Below are 24988 nucleotides of genomic sequence, written 5' to 3'. Positions count from 1 at the left end.
AAAAATGACTAGACGAAGGATAGAAAACAGAAGGAAGGAGTTTTAGTTGATGCTGGCCTTTTGAGCCTGGTTGACCGATATAATGGTGAAAAACTACCTCCCTTTCCGTTCAATGGGCCATTTTAGAAATTCGTGGGAGAATTTTTCATTGCTCTTAATAATATTTTCCCATTTCTAAAATGCCCTTTCTGCCACTCCACCATTTTTTTTTTTTTTGGGGTCCAGTGGTGGGGCCTGAACTCTGGGCCTGGGCGCTGTCCCTCAGCTCTTCAGCTCAAGGCTAGCGCTCTACCACTTGAGCCACAGTGCCACTTCCGGCTTTTTTCTTTTTGCTTATGTGGTGCTGAGGAATCTAACCCAGGGCCTCATGCATGCAAGGCAAGCACTCTACCACTGAGCCTCCTTCCCAGCTCCTCCACCATTTTTTTTATTGTTATGATAAAGGTGATGTACAGAGAGGTTACAGTACAGAATCAGGTAACGAGTACGTTTTTGGTTGTTATTGTTGGTTGTGGAGCTTGAACTCAGCCTGGACGCTATCCCTGAGCTCTTTTGCACAAGGCTAGTGCTCCACTTTGAGCAACAGTATCACTTCTGGTTAATTGGAGCTAAGACTCTCTTGAACTTTCCTGCTTGGGCTGCCTCAAATCTCAGATCTCAGCATCCTGAGTAGCTAGGATTTCAGGTGTGAGTCACCAGCACCTGGCATGAGTACATTTCTTTTTGCACATGTTTCCCCTTCCCTCATTCTCATTTTCAACATAGTGTCTAGTGGCTACTCTACAATTTAGAGGGTAGAGTTTTCCCCATAAGATTAGTAAAGAGCATTACTATAGTTATAAAATGTTGAAAAATAGAACAGAATTTATAATATAATGTATCATGGGTGCTGTGAGGCAAGAAAGAAGAGAAATAAAGAAAAAAATGAAACAATACCAGGATAGTGCTAGAAGTGAAGGAAAAGGAGGAACTAGTTTCAAGAGAAGGCAGGCTATAAAGGCAGCACACAGTTTAGAGTCTGGTTTAAATCTTGAGTAGTTTTATAAATTGATAACCATTTTCTAAAGATCACAGGCATTTGGGGGTTTGAACTGAAAACATTTGGCTACATTTTAACAACTTACTATATCCTTAGAAAAGATAGTTCAAGCTGAGTCCTGGTGGTTCATGCCTCTAATCCTAGCTACTCAGGAGGCTGAGATCTGAGGATTGCAATTTGAAGCTCCAATAAACTGCTTTGACATCTCAGCCTCCTGAGTACCTAGGATATTATAGGCACGAGCCACTAGTGCCCAGCTTACTTGTGAAAGCCTTAACAGCAATATATATATATATATATAATATATATATATACACACACATATATACATATGTGTATGTATAAATGGTTTATTTATTTATTTTTTTGTCGTGGGGCCTAAACTCTGTGTCTGGGCACTGTCCCTCAACTCTTCAGCTTAAGGCTAGCACTCTACCATTTGAGCTACAGCGCCACGTCCGGCTTTTTCTGTTTAGGTGGTGCTGAGGACTCAAACCCAGGGCCTCATGCATGCAAGGCAAGCACTCTACCACTGAGCCACCTTTCTGGCCCTAAATGGTTTAATTTTAACCTCTTCATTATATTCTTTCTTAAAAGACTTAGTCTCTATAAGTTGTTCAGCTTGCGCTGAACTCCCAAAGTTCTGTTCTGTTCAGCCTCTTGACTAGTGGAGGTTAGAGCTGCTACTAAGCCTGGTAATTTTTTAACCCCTTTGAATATTTCAATGGGCTGCATGTGACTGTTTGGATTGTGCAGTGTCATATAGGAGTGGTAACTTAATGATCTTCATTGTGCCCTCCCTCACCATCTTCCCTCCTCTCTCTTCCTGTGTTTTTAATCTTTTTCTTTCCCTCGCCTTCCCTTTCTTCTTTCCTCTCCTTTTTCTCACTCTCCTTTCCTCTTTCTCCCCCCCCCCCCCCTTTTTTTTTTTTTTTAGGATTTGGGATTATTCTGCCATTAATGAATAGCTATATCATTTATATCCCATTGCTGTTTTTCTTCCTTTGTGTTATATAATAAATTTTCTTTTTTAAAAATAGAATCTTAGCTGGACGCCGGTGGCTCATGCCTGTAATCCTAGCTACTCAGGAGGCTGAGATCTGAGGATTGCGGTTGAAAGCCAGCCCGGGCAGGAAAGTCCGTGAGACTCTTACCTCCAATAAACCACTTGAAAACCAGAAGTGGTGCTGTGGCTCAAGCGAGTAGAGCGCTCGCCTTGAGCTGAAGAGTGCAGAGGCAGCACCCAGGCCCAGAGTTCAATCCCTACAACCGACCAAAAAAAAAAAAAGAATCTTACTGTTATTATTAAGGTGTTATATAGAGAGGAGTTACTATTTTATAAGTCAGGTAGTGAGTACAATTCTTTTTGGACAGTGTCACCCCTTTCTTTGCTTCTAAGTTTTAATGCAGAATCTTCTGATAATTTTTTTTATTTTTTATTTTGGGTCCGGTCGTGGGGCCTGAACTCTGGGCCTGGGCACTGTCCCTTAGCTCTTCGGCTCAAGGCTAGCGCTCTACCACTTGAGCTACAGCGCCACTTCTGGCTTTTTTCTTTTTGCTTATGTGGTGCTGAGGAATTGAACCCAGGGCCTCAGGCATGCAAGGCAAGCGCTCTACCACTGAGCCACCTTCCCAGCCCCTCTTCTGATAATTTTTGAAGGTATTTAGGCAGTAGTTAGAACCAAAATTGCCCATGTGCAGACAAGTTAGCCGGCTATACCCCAGCAGTGGCAATTGTAACATGACATTTATTTAAGATGCAGTCTAACCAGAAAAATTAAAATATAAAAAAGAAAATTGGTCTGTTTAAAAAACAAACAAACATCAGTTGCTTAAAAGTGAAGAGGGCACTAAGTGTCTCTCAGCTTGAGTCCAGGGTCTCACCCCAGCTCTGTGCAGGGAGGAGGTCTGATGGAAGTGTAGAAAACACTGTGGAGTCCACTAACAGAAGGCCAGAAATTATCTTCCAGTAAGAGGACAGATAATCAAATAGTTGATTATGGAGACTAATATACCTTGATTTTCTATTTTTTCCACTCCCTCCTTCCCTTTCTCCCCTCTCCCCTTTTGGTACTGTGGCATGAACTCAGAGACGATCTTGGTGTGTGTGTGTGTGTGTGTGTGTGTGTGTGTGTGTGTGTGTGTGTGTGTGTGTGTGTGTGTGTGTGTGTGTGTGTGTGTGTGTGTGTGTGTGTGTGTGTGTGTGTGTGTCAGAGACGTGTGTGTGTGTGTGTGTGTCAGAGACGATCTTGGTGTGTGTGTGTGTGTCTGTGTGTGTGTGTGTGTGTCTGTGTGTGTGTCTGTGTCCTGGGGCTAACTCTAGGCCTGGGCTTTTGTGCTCAAGGCTGTGTGTGTGTGTCTGTGTGTCTGTATGTCTGTATCCTGGGGCTGACTCTGGGCCTGGGCTTTTGTGCTCAAGGCTGTGTGTGTGTGTGTGTGTGTGCATGTGTGTGTGAGTCTGTATCCTGGGGCTAACTCTGATCCTGGGCTTTTGTGCTCAGGGCTAGCATTCTACCACTTAAGCCGTCTGTCTGTCTGTCTGTCTGTCTGTCTGTCTGTCTGTCTGTCTGTCTGTCTGTCTGTCTGTCTCTCTGTCTGTCTCTCTGTCTGTCTGTCTGTCTGTCTGTCTGTCTGTCTGTCTGTCTGTCTCTCTGTCTCTCTGTCTGTCTGTCTGTCTGTCTGTCTGTCTGTCTGTCTGTCTGTCTGTCTGTCTGTCGTCCGGTCTCCTGGGTCTGGTCCAGGTCTGGGCCTGGGCTTTTGTGCTCACGGCTAGCGTTCCACCACTTAAGCCATAGCTTTTTTGGTAGTTCATTGGAGATCTCACAGAGTCTCACAGACTTTCTTACCTTGTCTAGCTTTGTACTATGATCCTCAGATCTCAGCCTCCTGAGTACCTAGGATTACAGATGTGAGTTTAGCTTTTTTGCTTAGCTGGCTTTCTAATTAAGCCACTTACGCCATCTACTTAAGGAATCACTTTGGAATTTTTGGTGATTAATTGGACATACCAGTCTCATGGATTTGCCAGCCTGGGCTGGCTTTGAATCTTTATCTTCAGATCTCATTCTCCTGAATAAATAGAACTACAGGTGTGAGCTACTACTATTGGTTAGCTCCTTCCTTTTTAAAGAGCGTTGTACATACTAGGCAGGTGCATGCCACTATACCTGGTTTATTATTGCTTCTGAAATGTTACTTTTGAAATGCATTGGCTTTATCATTTTAACTTGACCCAAGGTAATTTTTTTAAAGCATCTCCAGTGTACAAATTGCTAACCAGGAAGTGAGGAAGAGGTAGAGCAGATGCTGTTGAGATATGTGAGGAGGTCCTTAATAATAAAATGGTGCATGCCTATAATTTCAGAGGGGAGGTGGATACTGGAGAATCTCCAGTTAGATGCCAAGAATCCTTGTCTCTCAGGGTTACATGGGCTATTCCAAGTCAGTAAGAGAGAAACGTAAATGTGTTTTATTCATGTCTATTGCTCTAAAGCTAATAGAGAAAAATCTTTAATTTGTCTGCTTCTGCTTGCTTCACTAATTGACTCTATATCTCATTTTTTTTTTTTTTTTTTTGGTCGTGAGGCCTGAACTCTGAGCCTGGATATGTTCCTTAATTCTTCAGCTCAAGGCGAGCACTCTACCACTTAAGCCACAGGGCTATTTCTGGCTTTTTTCTGCTTATGTGGTGCTGGGGAATTGAACCCAGGGCCTCATGCATGCAAGGCAAGCACTTTACCACTGAGCCACCTTCCCAGACCCTGACTCTGTATCTTGTTGCCTCAGATAAATATGAGAAAATGATTAGTTTGGAGAGTAGGGTAGATTTAATTTCACTTTGCTTGCTATATTGCTATAAATTGGAATTTAAAAAATCTCCTTAGGATTTCACTTGAGATAAAATAAAGCACTACCAACATACTCTGTTGTACATTCTGGCTTGAAATTTGCACTTCATCTTGACTAACTGTATGGAGCTATTTTTCTCTTCAACAGGTTTCTTCACATATAGAATTCTTTGTAAAAATACGGAGAAGAATGGCAGCAGAAACTCAGACACTGAACTTTGGGCCTGAATGGTGAGTTTTAAGTCTCATCCTATTTGATAATGCAGTATGTAGTAAGTTAATAATACAGGTATTGGGTAGTCTATAAATGTGCATGTTTTTGAAATTTTGCTTTATGTGCCTAGTTCAAAATAACATGACTAGGTCAGTAATAAAATTATATTTTGTAAATGACTATATTCTATTATTTTATTGATTTTTTTTTTTCTTGGTCTGGTTATATGTTGGTAATGGAATTAAAACTCACCATAATCCACCATCCTAGAACATTGTTTATGTTTTAAGTCTTTGTCTAGGTAAATATAAGTTTATATAAATAAAATTGTAACATTTTAATATCTATATGTTTTCTGCTACAATTCTGTTTTGTAATTGCTATTCATAGACTTGTTTGAAAAAATAGTTTTAATTGAAGTGTTATTTAAATTTTATTTTATTGGTGGGCTAGACAGGTGGTCCAGAATTATACTGGCTATTAGCAGTAGCCCAGCTAGAATTGAGTTAGCACTTGCCATAATAACAATTAATTGACCTTTGAGTCTCTTACAGATTGTTTGGACCCGAATATGGAATTCTCATGGAATTTTGAGATCCATCACATTGTAGTGTGACTTTCCCCCCCTCTTCTTCCTTTTCCCCAAAAGTTGATGATTGAAGATCCTCTCTTCAGTGGCGTGAATAATGATAGTTACTTTTTCCATTCATACTTCGAACAACCCCTTGGGTAATGTCAGAGACAGTATTTATAGTTGATGAGCTGGATTAGTGCCTTAAACATTCATGATTATTGAGGTGTGAAGGCAATTTGATAAGACTTTCTGTAGTAGTTCCTGATTTGAGATTCTTAGGCAAACTTACCCAGCGGTATACATTTCCTTTTTTATGTATTTCCTAGATTTCCCTAACCTTTCTAGCTAACATTTAGAGACTGAGGAGAAATTACTATTTGAGGGTTGATGCAACTTCTGTAGTTTGAGTTTATTTTAAAAAATACTGACCCAAGTGATGCTGCACTTGTATTAGTACTTTCTATTTTAGAGAGCATTTTACTACCAAATTAATATTTACAAAAATCAAAAATTATAAGTAATAGAGAAGGTATAGCCAAAATTTCACCATCTGTGGTAATCTCTGTAAATATCTTGGTGTATCTTTCCAGGTGGTTCTATGTATCTACTTGTATATATATGTACATTTATTTTCACAGAAATGGGATCATACTGTAACTCAATTTTGTAACTTAAAAAAATCTAAATCAAAGCCATCATTTTTTAAAATCAATAAATATTTCTGTTCTGTTAAATAGTTTCATTGTATGGATGTACTATCATTTATTTAACTAGTCCTCCAGATATAGTACGTAGAGATTGTTGTCAGTTTTTCATTATTATAAAAATATTTTAATGAGCTTTTTTAATAGTTGAATCTTTAGTCACGCCTTACTTATTTTACCAGGTGGATTTAAATTCATGTAGTTCACTTTGCGAAGCACTTCATGTGCAGCTCTTCTGCTGTTACTTGAATTTATAATTCTTGTATTCATTTATAAACCTTATGTCTTTTTCTTTACAAAAACATAGTAAAAATCTTTTAAAGTGTCTTGTCAATAGGTAAAAATAGCAACACCAGAAATTAAGAGAAACAAAACAAATTGGTAATACTTGTTATTTGACATTTAGCTTGATGTTTTACATCATAGGTTGCCAAACTGCAGTCCATGGGACTGTAAGTAAAGCTTTTGTAAAATTTTGTGAAGTGTTACTGGAAGGCAGCCATTCCCATTTGTTTCTATCTTACCTGGTTACTTTTATGCTACTTTGACAAGTCTAGTAGTTACATTAGCTTCTCGGGGCTTAAGTAATTTCTCTGACCCTAAACAGAATAATTTGGCTGGCTCCTGCTCTACAGCATGCATTCCTAAACAGCAAATCATTTCTAGGTATTTCTGTGTCTTTGAACCATCTGTCAGTAGTCTCTTACACACCCTCATTTTCATTGGTTCTCTGAAGTTTTGTTTGATGGTATTTTGTTTGGTCAGCCTAGTGTTTTAGGCAAAATTTGAATTGAGATAGTTTTAACAGTGGGCAGTAACTGATCCCTTCCTAAAGCCAGTAGTGTTATCTGGTTTTACCTCTTGTTACCGTGCAAGTTTACCCTAAGTCACAGAAATTGCTAATAAACTGAGGAATGAAGGTATAAGTGGGCACTGCTTTATTGGTGTCATGTATCAAAATTCCTTGAAGCTCTTAAAGCGTTGACCCGGAGCTAGAAAGCACAGGATGATAGGGACTATTGCCATGTTTTTCTACATTATGGATCTGAGGGAAGTATCAAGGATTTCAGTGATTGCATTGAATTGAATGTGTATCTCTGAACGATACAGAAACATTTAGTGATGTTCTTTCCAGGAAGGTCATCATTCTTGTAATGAACAATGTAAAATATGTTTAATGAGAGATTGATAAAATAAAGAGATTTATTTGTATGTGGGGGCAGTTGTGAAGATGGGAGAACACTGAAATTTGTGGTGGGGCTAGAACACACCTGTAGGTTTAGACCTGACAATCGATAAAATCACTAGGCTACAGATTATATTTGGATAAAGAAATTTTTACAGAACCATCAAAACAACTTAAAAGGATGTGATAGATTTAATGGAGAAGTAAATCACTCCTAGGTATGAATTAGTCACTTTTTACAGCCTTTCTTAAATGCTACTACCATAGAACTTTCCTGACCATCTGTACAACTTGCCCTGTGCCCCTCTTACTCCTTATCTCTCATTACTCCTTCAGTGGTCTGTAGAAAATGTTACATGCCAAATACCCTGTGCACATATTTTCTTTATTATTGATAGCTCATCCTCTACTCCCACTAGACTGTGAGCTCCAATGAGGGCAGGTATGTGGACTGGATTTTTGTATAGCTTGTTCGTTACTGTATCTCCAGTGCCTGGCACATAGTTAGGCACTCAATAAATGTTTATTAAATGAATAAGTGAATTGTTGGAAAGTAAACTTGTTTTTAATGTTTTGCTATTGTAAGTGATATGTATATACATGCCTCTGAATGGTTTGTTTGTATTTGAGTCCTTTCCTTGAAAAAATTTCTTGGAGGTAGAATTGTTAAATCAAAACTTCCATTTTAGGGTTTTTGGAAGATAATGTGCAGACTGGCCACCAGAAAGATTGTATGAACCTGATTTCCATCCTGTGTGTTTACTTTATGTTTGATGAAACACTTAAGTGGTTATTAATGGAACTTTTTTTTTTGTATGTGCTTATGGATCTTACATTGTTATTTACAGTAACAAATCTACCCATTCTGATAATCTGGGAGGAAATTACAGTAGTACAGAAGAAAAAAGAAAACATCCAAATTACCCTTAATACTATATCCCAAGAGCCTTTGCTAGGGTTTTGGTTTTTATCCTTCATCTTGTTTCTTTGCAAATGTGTACTTCAAGGCATACAAGAAACCAACAAATGGCTCTTGTTTAATACGGGTTTTGTTGGTTTTTTTTTTTTTTTTTTTTGCGTCCAGTTGTGGGCCTGAACTCTGGGCCTGGGCGCTGTCCCTCAGCTCTTTAGTTCAAGGCTAGCGCTCTACCACCTGAGCCACAGCGCCACTTCTGGCTTTTTTCTTTTTGCTTATGTGGTGCTGAGGAATCGAACCAAGGGCCTCATGCATGCAAGGCAAGGGCTCTACCACTGAGCCACCTTCCCAGCCCCAATACTGGCTTTTTTTTTGAGAATCAGAAGCCTCAATTTTAGTCTAGATGAGGACTTTTGAGATATGGTGCTGTGTAGCTTAGGCTGGCCTAAAACTCCCTGCTCCAGCCTCAGCCTCTGAATGCTGAGATTACAGACATGTACCACGATGTCTGGCCTAGACAAAGACTTAATTGTAGGGAGCATTATTATAGTGACCTGGCTACAAAGGATGCTTCTTTGAGGTGGTTTCTTGTATCACATATCCATGGTCTTCAGGAATTCTTCCCAGATCTTTTCTTGTCAAAAAGAGGGACTTATTCTATTTTCCCCAGAGCACTTAGTTTATACCTCTGTTAAAATGGTCACCTTTTTGTGGTTTATCTCTTTTGTATATGTGTTTGCTTTAGGAAAGCTACACTGTAAAAAAACGAAAACATAGTATTTCCCCATTTAGTAAGTTGGTGGTTTACTTTAGTGCTTTAGTCAGAAGTAGACACACTAAATTTTGTTGAATGAAGGCCTTTGGGAGAGTGTGTTGGGGATAAGATCATGTAAACCTGAGATTGCTAGCTTACTATCTGGGATTTTTGTGGAGAAAATGGAGAAGTTTTGGAGCATAGAACACATTATAATTCTTAGTTTACAAAAGAGGTGAGAGGGTAGTAAGCTTAAAGAGGCAGTAAAGTAGATATTATGCAAGAGTATGTTTTAGAAGAACATATTAAGACTGGTTCAGAAAAACATTTTACCAAATGCTTGCTACATTCTGTATCAATATCTAGATCCCAGTCTCACTCTGTCTTGCATGCTCCTTCCATTTCACTGTTCTTCCCATTTAAGCTTTCTTCTCCCTAGCATCTGTCCTCTGCATTGTTGAGAAGAAAGTTTGGAAAATGTTTCTACAGCAAAAAGGGCATGTTTAAAGATGTATTATCAAGAAGCTGCAGAGGTAAAAGGACTCAGATGTTTGCCTTTACTGTAATATGAAGTGTGGGAGAAATGTGTTTGGGGGCTGAAGAATCTTTGAGTTTTATTTGGTCATGGTGTGTTGGTGAAGGATTAGAGTTTTCAGGTTTGCATTTTAAATAAGTAATTTGTTGTAATGTGAAGATAGACTAAGACTAGTTATATCATCGAGGATACTGTTACAGAAATAAAAGCATAGCAACAATTAGGTCACTAGATAAAGAGATGGCTTGAGATTTGGGATTCAGTAAGATGTGAATGGGAATAGGAGAAGTGAAGGCCGAATCCCGGACTCTTTAATTTAGTGGTTGAATAGATGGTAGTGTCCTTCCCTCTGGAAATAGATGCAGTAGAGTTTGGAATGAATAGACTGATGAGAACAAGATTTGGGACATTTGGGGCTTGATGGACCTGTCACTGTGTGAAGAGTCAGCTGGATTTGAGAATCATGAGTTTATACAGAAGCATTGTTTGTGGTGTTGTTGTGTTTTGTTTTGCTGTTCATGGAGCTTGAACTCGGGTGCTTTCCACAAGCTTCTATTTGCTCAAGGCTAGCGCTCTATAATTTGAGCCACAGCTCCACTTCTGGCATTTTCTGAGTAGCTTATTGGAGATAAGAGTCTCATGGACATCTCTGCCTGGGTTGGCGTCAAATTGTGATCCTCAGATCCCAGCCTCCTGAGTAGCTAGTATTACTGGTGTGAGCCATTGTTGCCCAACTTCCTTTAGCCTTTTTGCTGAAGCCTAGCACTTATCACTTGAACCAAAGCTTCACTTCTGGCTATTTGTTGGCTAATTGGAGATAAGAGTCCTGCCTTGGATGGTTTTGACCTCAATCCTCAGATCTCAGCCTTCTCAGTAGCATGAGCCACTAGCACTAGACCCAAATTGCTTAAGCTGAAGTTTGTGGCTTGAGCAGCACTTAAGTGAAAGTTTGAGAGCCATCGTGAGGTTTTAAGAGTCTTAGTGGTACCATTCATTACTACTAAAAAGTGGAACGGAGCCTTCTGTGTTAGCATATTTCAGTGCAGGCTAGGGAGATGATGACCACGAAGATAGAAAAATTCTCTTGATTTTTCTGTGTTAAGGTTATTAATCACTTTGCAGAGTAGTGAATACCAGGTAACACTGGGTTTGAAGTGACAGGAAAATGAGGATGTAAAAATACTTTCATAATGAAGAGGAGAGTTGAGCATAGCTAGAAGTAGAATGCTGCACTAAACGAGTTAGTGAAGTGTGTTTAGAAATGGAGGGCAAAGTATATGGTAAGGGAATGAATGTTTAGAAGAGAAGGTTGTATGGAGGAGGTAAAGATCACTGATGGGCTTTCAGCTTTCCTAAGTATCTGTAGGGTGAGGGTCTTTGAGTAGAATTTGTTGCCTGTTGAGTCAGCACACCCATCATTCTAACACAGGCAGTCCTCTTCTTAATTGGCTCAGTTTCTTCATAGAAGTAGGAGAAATCTCAGATCATGTTACTCAGTAGATCTGGTGCTTGTAGAAAGTGTTCAGTCCTGAATATTGGTTAGCCATTGGGAGTCTGGGGCCAGTTTAAAACCTTAATGTGAGGAGTAGTTCCAGAAAATGATGATGCTATGTCATGGAAAGGAGTTTCTGTAAAGATATAATAGCTGTTTGCCAAGACTAGAATGATTTTCATCTGAGAGAGGACTGAGCTAGGCCCTTCAGTAGTAGAAACTATGGAGAAGCATATTGGCTGAGCATAAAGAAGATACTTTATAATAATTTCTAATAAAAATATAGGAACATTTTCAAGTTAATGTTTGACAGTCTGTGGCTCTTCTAAATATAGTAGTGTTGAGACCTTGTTGTTGGAATGGTCAGTTCTTTTAGTCATAAAAACCCAGATTTGAATCTTAGTTTTTGGGGCATGACTAGGCAAGTTGTTTATTAACCCCTCAGCTTCTGCTTTTTCTCTTTGCTTTTCTTTCTCCTTTCCTTTTCTCTTCCCCTTTCCTTTCTTTCATGTGTGTGTGTGTGTGTGTGTGTGTGTGTGTGCTCACACATAGATCTGTGATTTGGAGATTGATACCAGGAGATTGAACCACTAAGCTACCTTTCCAGCCCTTGAAACTTCACTTTTCATATCTGTTATATTGGAGTTTTTATGAAACTTAAGTGAGATGAATCGAGCTAATGTGTGTAATATTCCCAGCTTAAGTTCTTAGGAGATGTCAATTCCACTTTTTCAGAAAAGAGCCTAACTTTACAGGATTGATGGGAAGCAGTTTCCCGGAAGATTCTTCAGCAGTGGTTGGATAGCTCAACCTATTATTTTGTTTTCTGGTTGTTGAAATTGTTTTAATGTGTAAACTTAGGAGTCATTTGAAATGATCAACCCGGTAGTAATGAGCACTTCTAGCACTCATAATGTGATCTTTGTGTATACTAGAGAGAATCAGGGCTCCTTAGAAAAATGGTGGATTCCAGATATGAGGCAAGAAATAAGATAACCTGGAACAGTTTGGCATACCAAAGTAAAGATGATGCCTAAGACAACTAGGATCATGTCAAAAGGACCAGGAGCCAGTCCAGTCTTCCTCTAGTCAAAGATGAGACAATTTCAAGATTGTTAGGAATAATTGCAGTGGACTGGAATACATTAATAACAAATTGTACTATTAAAGGATGCTAGTGAGCCAAGCTACTATTTTGAAAACAAATAACAAGCTATTTTCCTTCCTTTCCTGTATAAACTGTATCACTGGGTAACTGTACCAAATATTTTAAGAGGTAAGTTTCTCTTTGCAGAAATGTTCCAGCAAATAAAAAAAGAATGATAGAATAGAAACACTTTACAACCACTTTAGTGAACTTAGGGATCCAAGCATTGATCATCAGTAGCTAGTGATATCACAGAACAGCCAAGCACTCTGTGCCTTTGATGGAATAATACACCACTATCCGGGAAGTATTCTTAACCCACATCTCATCAAGAATCCATACCCAGTTGCCAATTTGCATGAAATGCAGAGGCTGTAGAAACATTTTAGTTACACTATGATAAAACCAGCAAATCCAGACTTCTAAAAATGTCCATGTTAGTGATAATATTATGTACTGGTGTAATATTAAGCCAAAAATTTCCTTCAAAATAGTATCAAGAGAGGGTTAGCTGGGGCGCCAAAAAGAGCTACATTGCCACAGATTGCTGATTTGGGGGCTGAATGATCTGTATATGAGTTTCTTAATGTTCTTTTTAGATATGTAATAAATATAATTGTTTATGATATGCTAAAATTGCAGATCTAGAAGATAAATTGGAAAAATCTATAGCCTCACTTATGTATTTTTGTTGTTGTTGTTGTTGTTGGTTGTGGGGCCTGAACTCAGCCTAGGCACTGTCCCTCAGCTCTTCAGCTCAAGGAAATGCTCTTCCATTTGAGCCACAGTGCCACTTCCGTTTTTCTGAATGGTTTATTGGAGATAAGAGTTTCACGAACTTTCCTGCCTGGGTGGCTTTGAACCGAGATCCTCAGATCTCAGCATCCTGAGTAGGTAGGATTATAGACATGAGCCACCGGCATCTGGCTACTTACATATATTCTTACACATTATTATATTAGTCACTTACCATTTTTTATAATAATCTGCAGATATTTACTGTGCTTTAGCTGCCTCCCTATTACATTTTTATTTTGTGTTGGGACTTGAACTTAGGGCTTCAAGCTCTTGTTTGGCTTTTTTACTCACAACTAGTATGCTACCACTTGAGCTACACTACCAGTCCATCATTTTGCTAGTTAATTGAAGGTAAGTTTTTCCTATTGTCTGCCAACGTGGGCTTCAGACCTTGATTCTCAGATCTTTGCCTCCTGAGAAGCAATCATATAAGCACCAACCATTGTGCCTGCCCATACCAGCTTTTTTGTGTGTAACCATTTAATACATCATTCCTATCTTCTTGTTTTTATGAGTAAAACCATAGCAGTTTGGGATATATATTTTAGTGCTTTTATTGAATTTTCCCTAGAAAATTCCCTAGGCTTATGGGGAAATTCAGTGCATCAGAATTAAGCTGAGTACAACTGAATTAAGGTTCAGTGGTCTCTGTTAGCCTTGGTATTAAAGAAATTCCAGCAGCCCTACACTATTAGCTAATCTCAGTATTAGTTTTTCTAGTATTAGTTCTTTGGTATAGTCCTGCAAGTAGGCTTCTTAACTCTTTTTTTTTTTTCTGCTTTTTTCTTTTAAAAATACCCCCCCCCTCTTTTTGTTGGTAATAATGGAGTTGGAGCCCCGATCTTTGTTTCTGCCAGATACGCATAAAATTAAAGGAGCCCAGGCACTGTGACTCACACTTTAATCCTAGCTACTCAGGAGGCTGAGATGTGAGGATCATGGTTTGAAGCCAGTCGAGGCAGGAGGCTGAGATGTGAGGATCATGGTTTGAAGCCAGGCAGAAAAGTCCATGAGATTATCTCCAGTTAACTACCAAAAAGCTGGAAGTGGAGTTGTGACTTAAGTGGTAGAACACTGGCCTTTAGCAAAAATCTAAGAGCCAGTGCCCAAGTCTTTTTTTTTTTTTTTTTGGGTTCAGTTGTGGGGCCTGAACTCTGGGCCTGGGCGCTGTCCCTCAGCTCTTACAGCTCAAGGCTAGCACTCTACCACTTGAGCCACAGCACCACTTCCGGCTTTCTTGTTTTTGCTTATGTGGCGCTGAGGAATCGAACCCAGGGCCTCAGGCATGCAAGGCAAGGGCTCTACCACTGAGCCACCTTCCTAGCCCCAGTGCCCAAGTCTTGAATTCAGCCCCAAGACTGGAACCAGACAGGTGCTGGTGGCTCACACCTGTAATCCAAGCTACTTAGGATTCTGAGATCTAAGCATTGTGATTTGAAGTCAGTCTGGGCAGTAAAGTCCCTGAGATTTATCTCTAATTAACCACCAAAAAATCTGGCAATGGAGCTATTAAGGTTCAAGTAGAGTCAGAAAAGCTCAGGACAGTGCCTAGGACCTGAGTTCCAAGTCCCAGGACTGGCATACACAGAGAATAGTCCCTTTACCCCCATTTCTGTTCTTGAATGCGTCTTGTTAGCTTGGAGTACATTTAAAGTTTTTTCTTCTGAGTAATAAATGATTATTTTTGTCCCATACTTTATTGACTTTAATTCTTTACACTGATTATTGATTTTTTATTAAAATAGATTATGAAATAATACAAACAAAATTATATAACACCTGCATAGTCATTACCAAGCTGAAAAAAGTATTATAGGTACAATTAAAGTTCTTTTCATACTTCCTCTTGGGGATGATATAACCCTATCCTTTAATGATGTATTTATTATTCCATGATTCATTCTGCTTTTACCATCTTTTGTATGTTTATAAAGAATTCAAACCTATTTGTGATTTATACATTTTGTTATCTATGCTATAAGCTTTTAAATTTTGCTTATTTTATGTGATATATAATACCAAATAGCCAAATAGCTTTTATGTAACTACCAAATTATTTTTTGAAGTAAGTGAGCCCATTTATAACATAAATACTACATTAGAGTTTTCATTGTTTTACATCCTTACTGATGAGCAGTATTGTTAATACTTTTTATTAGTCTCATAGGTAAAAAGTGGCACCTCACTTTTTTTTATTCTTGCCAGTGTTGGTGCTTGAACTCAGGGCCTGAGTGCTGTCCCAGAGCAGCTTTTGCTCAAGGCTAGCATTCTACCACTTGACCCACAGTGCCACTTCTGGCTTTTTCTGTTTATATGGTACTGAGGAATGGTACCCAGGGCTTCATGCATGCTAGGCAAGCACTACTACAAAGCCAGAGGAATGTCCCTGAGCTCTTTTTGCTCAAGGCTCGCACTTTACCACTTGAGCCACAGCACCACTTCCAGATTTTTCTGTGATTAATTGGAGATAGGAGTTTTAATAGACTTTACTGCCTGGGCTGGCTTTGAACTGCGATCCTCAGATCTCAGCCTCCTGAGTAGCTAGGATTATAGGCATAAGCCACTGGTACCTGGTGCACTTTTCTATAATTTGATACAAAAAACATCCCTTCCCTAACTTCCAAGCCTTCAGGGATATACTATGATACATTAAGTGGTGAGATTGTCACATGGTTGTGTACCATGCAGTGAACGTGTCATATAGTGTGCTATTAGAGGAAAAATCTTTACTCCCTTAAGATAATGGGGCTCTTCCTAATTTTTCTCAAGAACTAAAACAAATTTTTCTTACAGTATATGAGAAATTCATAGTGCTACAATATCTGCTGCTTTATATTGTTTTCTTTCCTATTCTAGGCTCCGAGCTCTGTCCAGTGGTGGGAGTATCACATCCCCTCCTCTTTCTCCAGCACTGCCGAAGTATAAATTAGCTGATTATCGCTATGGCAGAGAAGAAATGTTAGCACTTTTCCTTAAAGACAACAAGGTAAAAAAATAGGAAAAGAAGTCAGAATTTTGGCTGAGACTTTAGGGTGATATTTACAATGATATATTAATAAAATGACTATATATCTCAAATGTATCTTTTGTCTATATGTTGATTTCATGTTTTCTTTTCCTCTACCTTTTTCCTGTACTGAAGCATAACTGTAGTTAACAGTGAGTGTAAGTGTAATGCCTTCTCCTTAAAGAAAACTGATGATGTCATTATAGAAGCAGGTGGCTTCCTGGCAACAGGACGGTCATCACTTCATTTCATCCTGCCCTTCTTCTGATCTCTCTGTCCCAGTTTGATAGCTGACAAATGAAGAATTTCTTTTTTTCTTCTTCTTTTGTACTTAAGGTCTGGGCACTGTCCCTGAGCTTTTTTGCTCAAGGTTAGTGCTCTACCACTTAAGCCATAGGCCTACTGTTGACTTTTTACCAGTTAATTGGAGACTATAGAGTCTTGCAGACTTTTCTGCCCAGGGCTCGCTTCAAACTATGGTCCTCAGATCTCAGCCGTAGCTAGGATTACAGGTATGAGCCACCAGTTCCTGGCTTCTGTTCTCTTTATTGCACCCTTTATTCTACTCAGAAGGAAAGAATGAGAGTAACTTTCTTACCCTTTTCTCTTTTTAAGTTAAATATGAAATTTTTGTTAGAAATCTTAAATAACATATTTGTTTCACTTACAAATGATCAAACTCACACCTGTAATCCTAGCTACTTAGGAGGCTGATATCTGAGGATCGTGGTTCAAAGCCAGCCCAGGCTGGAAAGTCTGTGAGACTCTTATCTCCAGTTAACCACCAGAAAACTGGAAGTGGCGCTGTGGTCAAGTGGTAGAGCATTGGCCTTGAGCTGAAATGCTGAGGGACAGCGTTCAGGCCCAGAATTCAAGCCCTGTGACTGACCAAAAAAAAAAAAAAAAAATCCAACTGGAAAATACAAGGTAGACGTATCTGACTAGGGAGACATTTTCTGTTTTTCTCAATATACTTTGTTATTAATTTATTAACAGAGGATCTTGAGTTTTAGTGATGGTTGCTAAGGATAGATAATTGCTTATGAAACTCCTTACCATCTGCTTTGAGTTAAATGTGGAAACTCTTACTCCTCCACTGTGTTTTCTGGAATATCAGAGTTAATGCTGAATCCAAAGTGGTGGACCAATGGGAGGAGGAGGAGGAGGATGACCTTAGTTTTTAACATTTGCCTGTTTTCATATATGTAACTACCAGATAATCACAAGTTAATTGTAGTTAGAAAAGCTTAGATTAACATTTATACTAATTAGTAATATATGAGCAAGTATTTTTTCCTTGGTTTTTTCTTTTTGTAATTGGAGTAATAGTATTAATCTTAGGGCCGTGTGTTTGTTGTACAGATACCTTCAGATCTTCTGGATAAAGAATTTCTACCTATCCTGCAGGAGGAGCCCCTGCCACCATTGGCTCTAGTACCCTTTACAGAAGAAGAGCAGGTATGTGCCTGCTCTAGATCTCAGATCAAAGTATTATTATTCTACCTCTGATGAATGAAATCAGGAAGCTACTACTTAGGCCCTAAAGATTATGTTGAGTTCTCCCAAATCTTCTTCCTTTTTGCATTTGAGTGGCCTACGTTTTGCTTTTGTATCTGAAGCCATTTACCTGTAGGTAGAGATGAGAAAATGCTTCTGGAATCTTAAGGAACTATCTCTTCTGACTTACTCAGAAAGCAAATATTTTTTCTGGGAGACTGTGGAAGATTGAACATCTATGCAGAAAAACGTTTTTTAGAAGTACTTGTCCACATGAATTTTCACCAAGTGCATTTATTTTTACCACTAGAGGAAAATGTGGGTACTCATCTTGAAATAACTACAGTTCTTCTGTTATCCATTTGTGTGTGTGTGTGTGTGTGTGTGTGAGAGAGAGAGAGAGAGAGAGAGAGAGAGAGAGAGAGAACTACTAGGCTAGAAAGTGGCAGATTTTGTTCTCTTCCCATTCATTCAATATGTTCTGGGCAAAGTTAAACTTTTCTGATTCTTAAAATCAGATTCTACTAACAGTGGAAAAATGAAGCTTTTTTGGAATACCACTTCATTTTATCTTAATTTTGAGACAGGGTTTTACTATATAGCTTTGAACATGATCATCCTGCTTCCACCTCCTTAGTGCTGGTTTTACAGGTATATGCTGTTATACCTGGCTGCAGTGTTGCTTTAAGTGAAGAATTATAACTTTTTTTTTTGTTGGTTGTGGGGCTTGAACTGGGCCTGGGCACAGTCTCTCAGCTCTTCAGCTCAAGGCTATCACTCTACCACTTGAGCCACAGCACCACTCCCGGTTTTCTGGTGATTAATTGGAGATAAGAGTTTCATAGACTTTCCTGCCCAGGCTGGTTTTGAACTTCAAGCCTAAGATCTCAGCCTCCTGAGTAACTAGGATTACAGGCATGAGCCACCAGCGCCCTGCATCTTTCTTTCTTTTTTTTTTTTTTATTGTAAAAATACTGTACAGAGGGGTTACAGTTACATGAGCAAGGTAATGAGTACATTTCCTGTTGAGCACTGTTACCTCCTCCTTTGTTTTTCCCCTACCATCCCTTCCCTCCCCACCTCTTTCCCCTCCCCCCAAGTTGTAAGGTTCGTTTTCAACATGGTGTTGGCATCTTTTATACAACTAGTTTTGATCATAGGTTCTTGGAAGTCACACTAGTTCCGTTAAGATGCTGCTGAGCTACACCTTGAGCTATGTCTCCACTGATTATTTTTTAGGATAAGGTTTCACTTCCTTCCCATCATGCCCTTGAGCTGAGATCTGCTGCCTTTTAGGCTTTATATTATTGCTTGTGATCATAAGTGTGAGCTACTGTCTCTAGCTTTCTTTCCACAAGATGGAAACTCATGGACTTTTCTGCTTGGGCTGGCTGGCTTGGCACCATGATCTTCCCAATTTCAGCCTCCCCATGTAGCTTGGGACAACTGGCACCAGACACTGTACCCAGGTATGGTTTGAGAAGGGTTCTCACAGACTGTTCAGCTTTCAAAGTGTCTTAAGATTATAGATATGAACCGTATCAGCACCTGGCTCAGACTTGTTCTGTTTTTATTCACAAAACATGATATCTTGTAGGGTCATTATATATGTATGTATGTATGTATATATGTATGTATGCATTTTGATGCTGTTCCTGGGACTTGAACTCAGGGCCTGGGTGGTGTCCCTGAGCTTTTGTTGCTCAAAGCTAGCACTTTACCACTTGAGTGATCCACAACTCTACTTCTGTATTTTTGAGTTTCATAGACTTTTTCTACCTGGGCTGACTTCTAACCTGAATCCTCAGAGCTCAGCCTCCTAAGTAGCTAAGATTACAGGTCTGAGCCCCACAGGTGCCATGTTATATTTTCTTTTTTTTTTTTTTTTGTCGGTCGTGGGGCTTGAACTCTGGGCCTGGGCGCTGTCCCTCAGCTCTTCAGCTCAAGGCGAGTGCTCTACCACTTGAGCTACAGCGCCACTTCCGGTTTTCTGGTGGTTTATTGGAGATAGGAGTCTCACGGTCTCTCCTGCCCGGGCTGGCTGTGAACTGTGATCCTCAGATCTCAGCCTCCTGAGTAGCTAGGATTACAGGCGTGAGCCACCAGCGCCCGGCTATATTTTCTTTTATTAGCATACGTAAGTTCCACATTAGGAAGTTGATTGTGACACTTATTCTCTCATACAGTATGACCCGATTAAACTCACTCCTATCACTCTCCCTTCTAAAGCAGTGTCAACAGATTTATTATTCTTACTTTTATGTGTACAGATAAACTACTTTAACCATATCTATCTTTATTCATCTTTTCTGTTTGCTCTCCTCTCTCACACTCGTATTTAACTCCCCAATAGAGTCTGGTTTTGTTGTTGTTGTTGTTGGTTGTCACCATAAACTCTGGGCTTGGGTGCTGTCCCTTAGCTCTTCAGCTCAAGGCTAGTGCTCTACCGCTTGAGCCACAGCACCACTTCCAGTTTTCTGAGTGATTTATTGGAGATTAGAGTCTCATGGACTTCCTTCCTAGGCTGGCTTTGAACCTCTGTTCAGATCTCAGCCTCCTGTGTAGCTAGGATTATAGGTGTGGGCCACCGGTGTCCTGCTATATACACATTTTTGCAGTACAGCAAAATATCTCCTTATCTATGTCTGAGAAAAACCTGTTGATATGTGGAAATACTATGAAGATGATCCATTATGCCATGAAAGTAGGGATAGACAGTACACTGCTGATGGAATGTTACTGTGACTAGCTAGTGTGCAGTCAATCCCTGGATATAGCGTCAACACAAAGTGAACATATGTACATGACTCTAAAAGTAAGCATATCGTAAGATATATTATTAGTACTTTCCTCAAGAGAATTCAGTTGAAGTTGGAAAAGATGGCACAGTACCTTTCAGTTTCTCCATGAAACTAAAAAAAAACACCATCAGCTTGCATACCTATATCAGGGTAGTATGCAAGGCAAGTCAAGAGAACAGTAAACAGTAGAACCAGAGGAATACTGAACTTCAGATTTATAAAAGAAACAAAAAATGTGCAAAGAGTTTTAAGTACATACGGTAGGGAAGGAATATTCCTCCAGTAAGGCTGCAAGAAAGAAAAAAAAGCCTAGAAAGTCTCATGGGCCCACAAACTGGTACTTTGCAGAAACAGATTAACCAAGGAACCGATAGACGCTGGTGCTGTGAAGGGGAATCATTTTAGGGTATTTGGCTCTTAGAGCTTGGCTTATTGTGCTCAACATGGTGATCTTCACTTCCATCTTTTTATTTATTTATTTATTTTGCCGGTTGCGGGGCTTGAATTCTGGGCCTGGGCGCTGTCCCTCAGCTCTTGAGCTCAAGGCTAGCACTCTACTACTTGAGTCACAGCGCCACTTCTGGCTTTTTTTTTTTTTTTTTTTTTTCTGCTTATGTGGTGCTGAGGAATCGAACCTAGGGCCTCATACATGCAAGGCAAGCGCCACCTTCCCAGCCCCATGAACTCTACAAACTTTAACAGTAAACTATTTCTTTCAAATTGGGTGATTTATACATTTCTTTCCTTTTGCTTAGTGTCATCTTTTCCCTCTTTCTCTTTCATTTCCTCCCTCCCATCGCTGCCCTTGAGTTGCTTACTTCACTTTCATCACTGTGGCCCTCTGCTACATTTTTTCACCTGTTTTCCTCTAATTCTATACCCTCCTCTTAGCTTCTGTCAGGTGTGCACGTGTACATACCATATATGGGGTCCAGATCATAGATTCATCTAGAAACTCCATGACAAATTAAGAACAGGTCCTTTTATTTCTTTTGAATCTAATATCTGCATATCTTGGCTTATCTTGCTCAACATGATTTGTTCTAGTTTCATCCATTTCCCTAGGACTGTCATTATTTTGAAATATCCTTTCTAATGGCTGTGTAATAATCCATTGTATATAGGTACCACAGTTTTTTGACCCATTCATCTGTGGTGGGGCATCTGGGTTGTTTCCATATTTTGAATATTGTAAACAGTATTTTTCTTGGTGTTTATATTGACCTCAGGTTTTTTTTTTTTTTTTTTTTTTGTACTGGAGCTTGAACTCAGGGCCCAGGGTACTGTCCCTGAGCTATTTTGCTCATGGCTAGGACTCTACCACTTGAGCCTCAGCTCTACTTCTGGCTTTTTGTGATTAAAGAGTCTTTCAGAACTTTTCTTCCTGGGCTAGCTTTGAACCATGATCCTCAGATCTCAGCCCCCTGAGGAGCGGGCTACTGGCAAGAGCCACCAGCACCTGGCCCTTGCATGCTTTTCTTAGATTTGCTCTATGCTGGTGCTCTACCATTTGAGTCATGCTTTCACTTTTGTCTTTTTGCTGGTGAATTGGCAATTGGAGTCTCCTGGATTTTTGTGCCCTGGCTAGCTCTCCATCACCTTAGTATCTAGTAATACAGATGAGTTGATGGTGCCTGGTTCAGTTTTGTTAATTTTTTTTTTTTTTTGGGGGGGGGGGGGGTCCGGTTGTGGAGCCTGAACTTTTGGCCTGGGTGCTGTCCCTCAGTTCTTCAGCTCAAGGCTAGTGCTCTACCACTTGAGCCACAGTGCCACTTCTGGCTTTTTTTTTCCTTATTGCTTATGTGGTGCTGAGGAATTGAACCCAGGTCCTCATGCGTGCAAGGCAAGCGCTCTACCACTGAGCCACCTTCCCAGCCCCCAGTTTTGTTAATTTTGAAAAAATTAACAACAAAAAAAGTGCTTGGTATCATGAATATATATGATTGGAGAATGATACCAAGCACTATTTTTTTTTTATTAAGATAATGGCACCTGCATTTTTCCCTTTAGGCAAATTCTGTTGGCTTTATGCTGTTGTCCAGCACCCTGTCCTTTTAATACCGTTGTTACTGTTTTAGAATCTTTGTCATACATAATAAAATGCTGTTTCTTTCTTCACAGCTTTTTTTTTTTTTATTATTTACTAAAGGATTGATTGATTGATTGTCAGTTGTGGGACTTGAATTTAGTGCTTTCTTTCTTTATTTTTTTGCCGATCGTTGGACTTGAACTCTGGGTCTGGACACTGTCCCTTAGCTCTTCAGCTCAAGGCTAGTGCTCTACCACTGGGCCACCTTCCTAGCCCCTGAACTTAGGGCTTGGGCCCTGTCCCTGAGCTGTTTTACTCAAGGCTAGTTAGTATCTTCCACTTTGAGCCATACATCTTCGTCTGTTTTTTTGGTGGTTAGTTGGACATAAGAGTCAAGGACTTTCCTACCTGGGCTGTCTTTGAACTGTGATCCTCAGATCTCAGTCTCTTGAGTAAAATTTATTTTTTATTGTTATTATGAAGATGATGTACAGAGGGTTTTCCGTTTCATAAGTCAGGTAAAGAGTACATTTTTGGGGGCTGGGAAGATGGCTCAGTGGAAGAGTGCTTGCTTTGCCTACATGAGGCCCTGGGTTCGATTCCTCAGCACCACATAAGCAGAAAAAGCCAGAAGTGGCGCTGTGGCTCAAGTGGTAGAGAGCTTGCCTTGAGCTGAAGAGCTGAGGGACAGCACCCAGGCCCAAGTTCAGGCCCCATGACTGACCAAAAAAAAAGTACTTGGGGCTGGGAAGGTGGCTCAGTGGTAGAGCACTTGCCTTGCATGCATGAGGCCCTGGGTTCAATTCCTCAGTACCACGTAAGCAGGGAAAAAAAAGCCAGAAGTGGTGCTATAGCAAAAGTGGTAGTGTGCTAGCCTTGAGCTGAAGAGCTGAGGGACAGAGTTCAGGCACCTTGACCGGACCCCCCCCCCCAAAAAAAATACATTTTTTTGGACAGTGTCACCCCTTCTTCACTCGCTCCAGTTTTCCCCTCCCGTCCTCACCCACAAGTTTGTTTTTTTTAAGTTTATTTGTATAATATGACTTGCTTTCAATGATGTTCTACAATTAGGATATGTTTTTAGAAGTCATAAAGGTGTTAAGTCTAGCTTCTTGGTACAGTGATGCTCACCCACAAGTTTTACAGTTCATTTTCAACTGAGTACCACTGCTGCATTTGCTCACCCGTTCTCCTTCCATTAGCTTAATGTAGTTTTGATTTGCATTTTATTTATGGCTAAAGATGTTTAACATTTCTTTGCATATCCATTAGCAATTTGTACTCCCAAGAACTCTATTCAATTTGCTTTCCTTTTACTAATTACTTGTTCATTTGCTGTTGAGTGTTTTGAATTCTTTGTATATTCTGGATGTTAATCCTTTATATATTGATTATGATTTTCTTTTATTCTGTGTGTTGTCTCTTAATTTTGATCGTTGTTTCTTTTGCTGTGAAATTTTTCAATTTGATGTAATTCTATTTGTCAATTCTTGTTCTTTTCTGGGCAGTTGAACTATCAAAAAATAATTACCCTTGCCTTTAACTTTCAGAGTTTTCTGCATGTTTTCCTTTAGTAGATTTAAAGTTTTAGTTACTTTGAGTTCTTTCATCTATTTGGAGTTGATTTTTTTTTTTACAGAGTGAATGACAGGCTTCACATTTCAATATCCTGCCAGGAGTTGGTGGCTCACACCTGTAATCCTAGGTATGCAGGAGGCTGAGATCTGAGGATCGAAAAATTAACTTGGGCAGACATGCTAACTCTTGTCTCCAATTAACCACCAAAAAGCTGGAAATGGAACTGTAGTTCTGGTGTTACAGCACCAGCCTTGAGTAAAAAAAATAAAGGACAGTACCCTGGCCCAGTACTGGCATACAAACACATAAAAAGTTTTAGTCCCTTCCAAATAGATAACCAGTTTTCCAACATCATTTGTTGAAGATGCTATTTTTCTCAAGTGTATTTTTTGAGGTTCTTTGTTGAAAATTAGATAAGTATAATTGTGGTTTTACTTCTGGACCATCCATTCCATACCATTACAGTGATCTTTGTGCTGTTTTGTTACTGTATTTCTATAGTATAATTTGAAGACTAGTATTGTGATATGTCCAGTTTTGCTCCTTTTACGGAGATTTGTTTTGGTTATTCAGTGTCTTTTATGGTTCCATGTAAATTTTTGGATTGATTTTTCTATGTGAGGAATGAATGATATTGGGATTTTGATGGATATTGTATTTAATCTGTAGATTGCTTTTAGCAGAATGGTCATTTTCACAATATTGATTATGCCAATCCATGAGCATGGGAGTTCTTTCCATCATGTAGTCTTTCCTCAAGAAAGACTATATGATTGTAGAGGTCTTTTGCTTCTTTGCCTCAAGTTAATACTATTTTATTGTTTTGAGGCTATTATGAATGGAATTGTTTTCCTTATTGCTTCAGCCTG

At 39.5% G+C, this 24988-nt stretch overlaps 1 protein-coding gene across 3 annotated transcripts in view; it reads left to right on the top strand.

Moving 5' to 3' along the window:
- The window catches only part of Gigyf2 (GRB10 interacting GYF protein 2), a 148667-nt gene that overhangs the window by 25837 nt on the left and 97842 nt on the right, over window positions 1-24988 (top strand). For all 3 annotated transcript variants that reach the window (XM_042679050.1, XM_042679049.1, XM_042679048.1), the window contains exons 3-5: window positions 5036-5118; window positions 16064-16193; window positions 17577-17672. In XM_042679050.1, the coding sequence (XP_042534984.1) occupies window positions 5078-5118; window positions 16064-16193; window positions 17577-17672 (267 nt within the window). In that variant the 5' untranslated portion in view covers window positions 5036-5077. The remainder of the gene's footprint in view (window positions 1-5035; window positions 5119-16063; window positions 16194-17576; window positions 17673-24988) is intronic.

Source organism: Dipodomys spectabilis, unplaced genomic scaffold, assembly GCF_019054845.1.
Source record: "Dipodomys spectabilis isolate Male_0828 unplaced genomic scaffold, ASM1905484v1 ptg000051l, whole genome shotgun sequence".
NCBI lineage: Eukaryota > Metazoa > Chordata > Mammalia > Rodentia > Heteromyidae > Dipodomys > Dipodomys spectabilis.
The sequence above is the reverse complement of the archived record's forward strand: the minus strand, read 5'-3'. Positions and strand labels throughout refer to the sequence as shown.